Below are 11,872 nucleotides of genomic sequence, written 5' to 3' on the forward strand. Positions count from 1 at the left end.
GGTCGACTCACCGTGCAATATCTCCCGAAGTGATTCCTCGGAATACCCCTTCGATCTTCGCCACCAAGCATCCAAACAGAATAAATCCTTTCGGAGTAGCAAGAGTATATCCTACATTTGCTCTGCAGATCAAAAAATATTCCTCTTCACGACTTCCAGACCTCAAAATGTTGGGGATTCCCTGCGTAAGGAGGGCAAGCCCCTAACCTTGGCACCGAAGGCGTGCGTTGTGTACATCGTCCTGGACCCACGTGCTTTTTTGTGTGTATCCGCGGTAATTGTATTTACGTTGTAAAAATAGCTCGTGTAGTGCCAAGGGGGTTTCTCTGTTTTGCTCCCCTTCACAAAGAGATCGTCTCAATCTCCCGCCACCATCTACTTCCCCCTTTGTCTTCTGTTTCCCAGAGACCAAACGCCCTCTGATTCGTCAATTGTGATATTAATATTAACATTTGGTAGCTTGTGATTGGTAAACGTGCCTCAATTTTCTACACTGATAATGAATATGCAATTTTTGCAATTGTATGGTAGTCAAACCAAGTCTACAGCTCTACAACATTCACCATTCTTCGTATTCTAAGAGAAACAGAGGGTTTTCACTTAGAGAATGAATGAAAGTGTCTTTAATTTTGAATTTTAGATCCTACTATTTTAAAATTCTTTTTCAAAAATGATTTTAAGGCTTCAATTAAAGGAATGGCAGATCAACATAAACCGGTTCTCGATTGTAACTCGAGTTAAGGTCCTGATTAGCCATTGGAGTAATGATTCATACGTGTCAGGCAAACGAACGACGCTAGAGGAGATTTGTCACTGTACCCATTTCTCCATGCTGTACCCTACCTCCAGTCTTTCGGCAGGAGAATCTCACCTTTCCAAGTGAGTTATTTGCTCTACCGGTACATTATACCGGTACATTAGTCAAGGTTGCTTCAAATGAAGTGCAGTTAGGGCGCTTTTGTGGGGTAGAATTGACGTGCCACTTTTTGCAACGTGTCGTTGTTCGACAAGTGAATTGCATACACCACTAGCTGCCCAGTTTCTGGACAAAATGGAAAGAGTTCAAACACTTGATGCCCCCGTCATGCCTGTGCACAAACCTATGATATTATCTGAAAAACCTAAGGGTTTTCTAAATAAATGCGTCGAAATTTTCTCACCTAAATTTCACTTTGTAGGACATGTTGTCACTTTCTGGGGGGTTTTTAGGTTAAGCCTAGCCCAGGTTGGAAGACGTCTACATTGCATTGCGACTAACGTCCAGCATGTCCAGGGTAAAAGTCCTACTATGCGAAATTTTTTTCAACAGTTTTTCTCATATTTTTACCTGGTGAAGACAGTTCAAAATATCGTTCACAAGTGCCTTGATTCAGTGTGAGTGTGATGAATTTTTAGGAAAATTCCTCGTCAAATTTGGTGAGAAATTTGCTGATGAAAGATGATGAAGAGACCCTCATTACTTTTCCAGAAGTGGCTGGTTGGAACCTTGAGATCAACTTTCATTAGCCCTATGAGGGTGCATATTGTTGGGTTATGCACGGTTGCTAATTGTCCACGGCGGTTACTAACTACAGCCAGGCCTCAAATGCATCCATAAAAAAATGTTTTAAATTAAAATATAAATAAAAAAGGTGCCGAATCAAACCTCTCTTTGATTGTCTCAGAAAAAGTTAATTCACCTGAGCCCCCAGTTCAAAAAATGGTTAAAACCCGAACTAGTCCCTAATTTAGGAACCTGCAAAGAACAGATTGGCCAAATACTGAATTGTTCATTTCACAAATATTTGGGGTAAGAGACTGGTGCACCTGCCAATGAGCTTGTGCACTTCTATGACATATGCTTTGCTAGATGTACATGTATGTAACTGTCCACTCATGTAACTGAACGGTACAATATGTAAGATCAGTGCATCACATTCATACAAAATTCTCATGGCGGGCTTCATATAAGTTTGGACGTATTGGTGATCTTTCCACTCAAGTCATAGTTATTCATAATTATTTGAAATTTCCAACAACCCCATGTGCCCAAAAGACAACAGGTCCCACATTGACCTTACAAAACAAACGGCCAAAATACATCCATTTGCACAACTGCAGACTGCAAAGAAAAGGGGGTACGAAAAGGCTTATGGCAGAATTACATGTATTAGCAAATTGTATAATGAGAGAGAGATAGAGAGATCACGCAAAGATCGAACAATCGTGCAAATTGACTGATCTGAAAAGGTATCAGGAATGCCTCAAAGACCATCTTAATCAACCAGGAATTCTAGGGCCTTCAAGCAGGCTCTGGCCCCCGGCTGTTGAGGAATTTTACACTGCGCACCGGTGTTGTGCACCTTAGCACACAAATTCGGCACTCTACCTGATGCACCCCCCCCTTTTATCCAGTGCGCTCCAGCATTTTCAAATCCTGCCAAAAACCCTGATGGGACTGTTTTACCATTTGTTCATATGAGTTCTTGTTATCTAAGCAGCAAAACCACGAGGCTGTGGCCACTTTGTGTTCTTTGCTTAAATTGTTATTTCTGACTTCCTTGTAGGATGATCACTGACGTCCAACTCGCCATATTTGCCAACATTCTGGGCGTGTCCCTGTTCCTGCTGGTGGTACTTTTCCACTTTGTGACCGTCAACAATCCCAAGTCGAAGCAAGAATGAGAAATCTCCACTGTGACGCAAGTTGTCACAAAACCAAGGCAAGTGCATACGGGCCTTTCCCTTGCAAATCTGCCCTTAACCACTTCATGCCGGGGCAATTTTCAACGTTGAGGATGCTAGGCCGGCATGACTATCATTTTTTCCGTTTTCAAAATCCTTCAACAATTCATCATTCCATTTAACAGTCGTTTATAGCCACACTGAGTAATCTTTAGGCACTGCTCTAAGTTGACAGGTGACCTTCATTGATGCCCGAATATTTCAGCCAGGCCTGCAGCCTTGTAAATAGAGCCCAGATTGTGCGGTGTTAAACAACTGTCTTTTGTTCACGAACCTGGCTCAGTGCACTGCTGACCTCTTTTCAATAGGGGCCAGATTAGCATGCAGCGGTGCTGTGTGGCTCATCACTGCGGTGGTGGAGAGCTTTTGTCCCCGGTGGTAATCCGCTTGCTCTAAATACCCGAAACCCTGGTATACGGTTTCAAAATAACGCTGGATTATTACCACTTTTGAGAGTGAAAAATGCCGGTAATGCCCAGCAGCCTGGTCTTTTGTTCGGAGTACGGTCTTTTGTTACAGGGCCCCGTTTTTTTTGTCCGAGTTCGGAGACCCCGGCTACACATATAAACCATACGACTTTGATTTCGGAGTCCCCGGCTGGTAGTGGTTAAGAATGAGCCACTGGCATACCTATGAGTCCAAGTTATGCCGTAGCATCTTTCGATGATCCGTTCTCGGGGCAGTGGAATTCTGATTCTTGGGCTATGAACACATTGAATTTTTTCCCATAAGGACTCATTTTCCATTCATTCCAGAATACTTTGTACCATTCCAAAAACCTCTGCAAGCATGCAATTAAAGTGTTTAAAAGCTCGGGAAGACATTCAAGAAATGTTATTCCAAATGTGAAGAGATGGGGGCTGGGCTCTGTCTTCCTTAATCTCCTCAAAACGTGCAACCTTGGATTGGTAAGGATGCACTGAGTACATAAGTTAAGTTTACCAACTTCAGCGCACACATAGTGAGTTGGATTTTTGAGATCTTTCTTTCTTCCTTCCACAGATCAAAAATGCAAAACCTCAGTTTGCCACAGTGTCTCTGTGCAGATGTACCCAGAACGTACGATTCTACGCAGCTGAACACGCTATCAAACAGCAAACACTGTAGATATGCATGTTGTCGTCCACTCGGTAAATTGGCAATCCCCTCCACTACCCGACATTAACATGGAAACCTCACACAATATAGAACTGCTCAAGATGAAGAATCCCTGCGGAGTACTTCGAGCATCGACGCCAGTCAGCAGAACATTCTCAGAATTGCCCACGCCTAAGCTCGCTGAGTGCCTTCAGCACATACATGATCAACACAGACATCAACAGCAGCCAGATATTCCACAAGCGGCCATCGGTGGATTTTTCAAGCACACGAGTTGTAGACTTTTATTTTCCCCTTTTCGCAATTATTTGTCGAGAGTTTTGAATGGAATATGAAATGAGATGTGAATAATTTGTGTCTGTGAAAATTGTGGATGAGCCCTTAGGAAAGCCCCTTTTTTTCTTTGCATTAATCATGACTCTTGCTCCAGTTTGAAGGAAAACGCTTAACTGTCTTTTTTTTCATCATTAAACAAAATGAGGTCACCTTTCAGATTTGTTAGAGATTCACAGATACATGCACAAGTATACATTTTATGTAAGTTACATATTTGTCACCTGTGGAGTCAATTTTTGCCTGTACATGTAATTTCCGAATAAATTTCTGCGATCATTTTGAAATGTTCTGCTTCCTGGGCATAACTGTGTTCATTGATGGATTTAGGGGGACAGTGGGACCTTCTCACAAAAATATTTTCTGTCTTTTTTTAATTTTACTTTTAATGCAGACCATTTTGGTTTCTTTTTCACTTTATTTCATTTCAATGGTACGGAACAGAAAAAGTAAGGGCCACTCGCCGTGGCGAGGTAGTAACTCACTGCAGCAAGATATCAACTCGAAAACAAATTTTTGCAAGTGGCCCTTATATGCTTCCGTACAATGGTAAATGAAGAGCCCTCATAGTTAGTCTTACACGTGTGCCTAAGAAAGCTTATAAAGATGTTTCCAGTTTTCAAAACTACCCCCTTCCCAACAAATGACACCCAAAATGATTCTGGATTTTCAATTAAAGACCAAGACGGCCAAAAATGTGTGTGTGGGGGGCCGGGGGGTGATTACAAAATTCAAACATCCCAAAAAGCAAAACCTCGATCTATCTCCTGCAACAACAACATGAATGTCCAAGATCAATAACTCAATCTCTAGAGAAGTTGGTCGTAAAAGACACCAAGCACATTTTTCTGTTTCAAGTACATGTATGTATTTGGATTGGTTAGCAGGGAAACGACTTAGCAATGTGGGCGTTTCACAATAGTGCCCCTCCAAGAGTTTGCAATACACTGGCCGATCATACTGTGCGAAAGTTGTAGACCTAATGCACATCTGGAAAGGGTTGACTGATTTGCGGATTGTGATTGGCCAACGCGTAGCAAATTCTTGGAGGCACACTATTGTGAATCACCTGTATTATCCCAGCTTTTTCGGGGGGCCAGTTCGATATTCCGTGCAGCAAAACTTGAACTTTTATTGTGCTCAAATGGAGGGGGTAGAGTAAGACAATGCTATACAAGGACGAAACCAAGCAGAGCTGAGTACGCCAACTTCAGACTTTGGAACCAAAATTGGCTGTCATTATGAGTGCAGTATAGTATGCAGATATTGTACATGTACATATGCTTATTGTCCATGTGCACTGACACACAATCCATCATGTTGGTTCCAACCATTGAGACATTCATGTCGCAACTCTCTTTAGCCATGTACGTATCTTCGTGCGTTCGAGCGGATACTCCTGTTGACACGACCAGGATGCTTGCCTGCGCATTACACTCGGGTACGGGTGTAAGATAGAGTACACGTCTGCTCGAACGCATCCCTACAGGGGGCCCACTTGGAAAACGCCCTCGTCTTGTTACCTTTGCACTCCTTTTATCAAATCAAGGCATTATCGCTGAAGTGGATCCATATCGAAATACATAATTAATTTGAATGTATTAGAATAAAATTAGATTAGAAATTTTACTCATTTGAGACGATATGATACTTCTTTGGCTGTAAACGGAACTCTCTTAACCCTAAAAGATTTCAAATCGTGCGAGAAATTTCACAAGAAGTGCGCTTAAACCACGGACAGCGAGCGCAGCCTCAGTTTGGGAAACTCTATGGTACATAATATCAAAATGGCCGCCCCACCGAAACCTTGGGAGCGAGGGGCCGGCCAATACAATCATAGTTCGTTCTCGTCAGTCGGTGACTTTGGGTAAGTCTTACGATCTACAGTCGAATGTGGAATATATGTTCACTTCCTCAAGCCAAATGAAGTGGGATCCAGTGCCATTTTTTCACATGATTTAATGGTGCATACAGCATAATCGTTGAATAGGAGGGCCTACCCAATGCGTTCATGAGTACGTGCTAAACAGTAACGCACGAGGCCTCACTGCACTACACATTTTTGATGGTTCCGCACGCTAGTCTACAGCATTTTGAAAGCTGCCCTGCAATCGTACCAGATAAAACATCCGTTTGTGCTTCCTTAAGGATATCTTCCCCTTAAGAACCTATGATAATATTAGAGACGTCTGGGAAATCTGTGGTCAGGGAACCACACTTTGGGAGTCCGGCACTTTTCAGCTTTTTTTATTTGACCCCCACAATTTTAGTACCATTGGAAAGGTAATTTCAAAACAAATCAAATGGTATGAAATCTAGCTCAATAGCTGTAAGTATAGTGAAGTTATTAATTTTTTGTTATTCAAATTAGGTGTAATCAGTCCGTCACTTTTTGGGGTGGGCACAAGTTTTCTTTTCATCAATGTATTTGAACCTCATGGAGTCTTATTCCTTACTTCCAGACATGCCAGAGTTGGACAAAGATTTGTGGTTAAGTCACAGAGGAAGTGTAAAGTAAACAATATCTTTTATTATGGACAACTTTATCAATAATGAACACAGGATACATGTTCATGTATACAGTAACAGGTCAGTTGAGTTGGGCTTGAAATTTTCAGTGATGAGGGAAACATCACTGAAGCATAATTTTGACGTGATATTTTGTCATCAATAAATAGCTACAAAAATAGGAGATCAAGTCTATCAGGTGTCATAAGTTAAAGTCTGTTCGTGTTTGAGAGGATCTTTTGATAACATTTGATAGAAACAACGTGTGGTTTATGCGCTTGTTATTTGCATCTTGCTACCCGTACACCATGCACCAATCTGATGCACATACATGTACATACACCATATGTGCACAGTTTCTCGACAGCACCCCAATACAAAAAGGCTGTTAAGCACCAGTTCGACATCACTTTTTGACAAAAAAAAACTTCCTTTTCTTCCTGAAATTCCAAGCTTCCAAATAAACACCGTTTCATATATGTTTCATCACGTTTGGGGGGATTTTCAACAGCACACTCACATTGTTCCAAACCTGGTTGAGACTCGCGAGATATTAGGCTTAGACGAGACTTTGTCACACAACAACAAACAAAGATGGCCGCACACAGTTTTTGACGCAGTGTAAGTGGCTCCAATCTTACATTATTTTCATCACACTTTACACCCAAAACTCGACACAAACAGACATAATAAGTGGTTCTAACACAAATTTTGGTCCTTTTACAACACAACTGCTTTTTAAAAAATGCACAAAAAGGGCAGAAATCACTGATTGAAAACAAACTTTTACACGCTTCCAGATATAAACTGTAGAGGTGCCGTTTCGCTGGACTCCGTTCCACACTAATCGGGGTTCATAATACCATTAGCACCCAGTTCCTATAATAAGGAAACAAAGTCCACTTTCTCAAACTAACTAACATTTTGACCTTAAGGAACCATTACCCAATTCTGATAGGCCTAGTTTTTCACAATATTTTAGCAAGAAAATTCCAAATTCCTAACCCGAGTTTGGCAAAAGACAACCACTCAGTTGAATCACGCCATTTTCTTTTTTTCGTCTGGTTACATGACCCAGGCGTTTGGATTCATGGAAACAAATCTTCACCCAAGTCAAGGAATCAGACTACATTCGCTTATTTGTCGTTCACAGCTCTTCGCAGTACGCTGCCGCTTTACCCCTAAAATGTCCCTCAAAAGCCCTGTTCTTTTTTCTTTCTGATATGATTGAGGACATTACCAACATCTTGTTCAGATAAGTCATTTCAAAAAAGTAGAATTTGTTCCCTTATAATAGGAATGGTGCTAAAAGTAATGAACCCCCACTAACCACATACATTCCTCACCAGTGGCAGTTTATATCAACCACGCCTGGGCTGCTAATAAACAGACATCAGTCAAGCAGTCAGTGTGGGACTTGTCACTTGACACTTCTTGGCAACCACGCCGAAGGAAACTGATGCCAAAGCACAAATTTTTTTTAATGCCTACCTACACAAAGGAATATTTGTGGTTTTGTGGAAAAGGGACCGAGAAAACTTGCCGACTTATACAAAATGACGACTTATAAATGCCGACTTAGAAATGAAATTTTCAATGGAAATGCATTACAGACGATCAGGACTTTTGTCAAAAGGCTGACTTAGACGATATGATGAGTTACGCGATGCCGACTTAGAGTTTACTGTAGTTTACTGTGTTTTCAGTCACGGAGGTTTATCATAAGGAAAAAAATCAGCCGAACATGAACCATATTTCTAAACTACTGCAGCGTCATGAAAAAAAGCAAAAGTGACAAATTTCAGTACAAGGTTGAAGGCGAACTCTCCCTCTACAATACAAGTACATGAAGTGATACCGAGCAAATTACCACTGGATCACCCATGAAAAAGGCAGCTGTTTCAGGCATCCGGCGAACCTGGGAATGACATCACACGCAAGTGCGATGGGTAAATATGGCTGTCGCGTAGTCGCAGATTTCCAAGTCCCTGTACAGGGTGCCTTGCGGTGTCCCTATATGAAATTCTTTCCGACCTTTTGATCAGCCTTTGGATTTGAACATGTTCGGTTGTAATTATATTCATCATGTTGATCCTTAAAAATGGTTCAGTTTAACTACATGTACATGTAACGAGACAGATATGCTCACTCAGCAGGATTTTAAGAGAAGAATGCGGTAGGGCCTAACACTATTGTCTCCCAATGCCACATTTGCAGTGTTCATCTGGGAATCATAATTATGGTTACACCACTGGTAACAGTAGTATTAGTTACAAGTTTATCAAGACATTGTTCCCATTGGTTTGGACTTGAAAAAGTACTTCTAAACTTCAGGTGCGTGGAATTTTTAAGAGGCTTAAATTTTTTCACATTGTGTTACCGTTTCATTCAGACGAGGGCCAGTCAATCAACATTCGTCATCATCTGGTCTAGCCTTATCTGGATCATCGGGTTCTGGGCCAGCTGTTTCCAGGGCGCCACCACCATTACCATCCCGTCCATCACAGCAGAGTTCAGGGTTCGGCTCCCCTCTCAATCGGTATGGTGGCTTTGGATACAGCAGTGGCTATGGAGGCTTTGGGAACAATTTTGGCAGCTATGGTGGGATGTACGGAGGCAGCGGCCTGTACGGAGGGGGTTTGTACGGTGGAGGGGGCATGTTTGGGGGAGGGGGATACTACGGACAAGGGCAGTTTGGCCGTGGTGGGGACCCAGGAGCTTTCAACCAGTTCCTCCGCCAGGCAGAGGAGAACAGCCGGCCGGCCTTCCAGTCCATCGAGAGCATTGTCCAGGCCTTTGGCTCCATCAGCATGATGATGGAGTCCACCCTACAGACTGTTTACAACAGCTTCCGGGCGGTGCTGGGCGTTGCCGACCACTTCTCCCGGCTAAAAGTCCACTTGGCCCACATCTTCACTGCTCTGGCCCTCTTCCGAACACTGCGCTACCTGTACCGGCGGCTGCTGGTGTTTTTGGGCTTACGGAGCCGAGAGTTTGCAGAGGAGCTGTGGAAGGAAGCACAAGGAGCAGGGACTGGGGAACTGGAGAAAGTTAACGGGCAGAAGAAACCGGGGGCGCCGTCTTGGCCCATTTTCATGTTCTTTGCAGTGGTTGTCGGTGGACCTTACATCATTTGGAAGCTGCTGTCCTCTGCTGAGAATGACACACAAGGTGAAGTCATGTCCTCTTACACTTCACAAGACTTAATGACACACTCGCCTCAACAACCTAATTGCCTTCCATATTTCTCATTACAAATGGTGTTTTTTTTTTATTTACTTGAAATAGATCAACCAGCTTGGGCTAGTGGCGAGGACGATCATGTGGTGGCCAGGGCAGAGTTTGACTTTGATGCAGAGGGAAGCAATGAGCTTTCATTCAAAGCAGGTGCAATGATGAACCTAGCACCCAAAGGTATGTGCAGGTTGGCAACAAAAAGCTCTCAATCACAACCCACTCTTATTGCTTCTAGTAGAGCAGAATGTACCGTGCATATATTAATGTGACTCTGAATGAGTCGGAATTGAAGACAAGTTAGTGTGGTTGCCATTGGGCTTGACACACCTATCAAATCATTTGGGTCAAGTGAAATTTGCAAAAGAGGGTTGAGAGACACAGTAGGAAGAGGAATTGCCAGCATCACAGATTAGAAATTCCTCTCCAGTCAACCATCTTCACTTGGATTTTGAGCCTGTTTTTCTTTTAAACAGAGATGCAGCCCAAAGTCAGGGGGTGGGTGTTGGCGAGCGTGGATGGTCAGTCCACGGGCCTGGTCCCTGCAAACTACATCAAAATCCTGGGCAAGCGGCGCGGCCGGCAGATCCGGGCCGGCCCCGAGGGACAGAATGAGGAGTCCAAGGCCCAATCAGAAACTCCTTCAGAACAGGCAGTAGCCATGGGTTCTGGCCTACAGGGGAGTAGCACAAGGGCAAGTTCAGCTCTGCCCGCCAGCCACAGCGAATTCAACCTGGCAGCCTTTGATGAGGCCTTCGTGGAGGCGCCTGCGAGCCACGCCACTGGGCCTGCACTCCCGGCGGGTTTGGATGGTGAGTGGTCTGCTTGGGAGAAGGAACAGACTGAGGTTGGCCCCAGTGCCCCGTCTGATGGAATGGAGGCGGCTGAAAAATTAAGCGGCTAGATTGTCATCTCAAACCCTGCATTGAGAGAACCACTTTCTCCGATTTTTTTTGGCCATTGCAACCAGTGTTAATGTCCATGAAGCATGTAACAAAGTTGAAAACTGGCTGCGAAGATTAAATAGACACAGTTTGACCAGTTTGTTTAACCACAGTTTATTGGGTTCAAAACAACTTGACTGTTTTGAAGAAACACAGAGTTTCCACAGTCATTTCATTTAGTAGACAATAAAAAGGGCATCTCTTTAAGACCTATGGTGGTGTTATGAGCTTTCATTCATCATTTGGAAAATTCAGTAGGAAATAAATTTCACTCAAACTAGACTTTATAAAGATCAACAGACAGTGCATACGTGTGCATCTGATTCTGTGCAGATATGAACAAATACATGTACATTTTTCAATTTCCCAGGGAAAGCTTTGCACACCCTAATGGAAAAAAATTAGTTGATATGAACTTCATAATGTTGGCCCTAGGAGTCATTACAGTAGTAAAATATGTGCTGCTCGCACTGCCTGATAAGTTAATAACTTCTCTTACTCCTTTAGCCCTAAATGCCGAGGGTGTATGTAAAATATTAAAATCAGAGAATTAGGGACTGTTAGGGCTGTTGTAAGTGCCTAGCATCATTTTGTCACCTGTAAACGACCCTCCAGAATTTCATTTGATTCGTTTATTTTGATTGATTCTAACATGGTCCATAACTGTGTTTTCTGCTTTCCTGCCATACCATTGTGAAGCACATGTACAAGTTATCATTACAGGCTTTCTTTGCAAAGTGGGTCCAATACTGTATCACGTTTCCCATTGAACAAGTCCGCAGGTGTGTGCAGTCGTCCTTGTTAATCTGCACATTTCCAAAGTGCTTTTAATCCTTATTTGGATCAGATGATCCACTGACTTTGCTAATGTCAATTTCTATCCTTGAAGTAAGCAAATTTTGAACAACTAATTGTGTCTGTTAATACATTGTAGGTGTAAAATAGATAAAGTTTGTTAATTAGAAAATAACTGCCTGGTGTTTTTGTTTTGTTCGTTTTTGGTTGTTTTCTCTTTTGCTTTCGTCTGTTAA

General features: G+C 42.7%; 1 protein-coding gene across 1 annotated transcript; it reads left to right on the forward strand.

Moving 5' to 3' along the window:
* The first annotated feature begins 5,881 nt into the window (after positions 1–5,881).
* Positions 5,882–11,811, forward strand: LOC110979573 (peroxisomal membrane protein PEX13-like). The gene is made up of 4 exons (XM_022235508.2): positions 5,882–6,022; positions 9,056–9,834; positions 9,952–10,077; positions 10,374–11,811. Exons 1-4 carry the CDS (start codon positions 5,925–5,927, stop codon positions 10,799–10,801), a joined length of 1,431 nt encoding a protein of 476 aa, XP_022091200.2. The 5' UTR covers positions 5,882–5,924; the 3' UTR covers positions 10,802–11,811.
* The last annotated feature ends 61 nt before the right edge of the window (positions 11,812–11,872 follow it).

This window comes from Acanthaster planci, linkage group LG18, assembly GCF_054643075.1.
Source record: "Acanthaster planci isolate LZ-2023a linkage group LG18, COTS_SCS, whole genome shotgun sequence".
Lineage (NCBI taxonomy): Eukaryota > Metazoa > Echinodermata > Asteroidea > Valvatida > Acanthasteridae > Acanthaster > Acanthaster planci.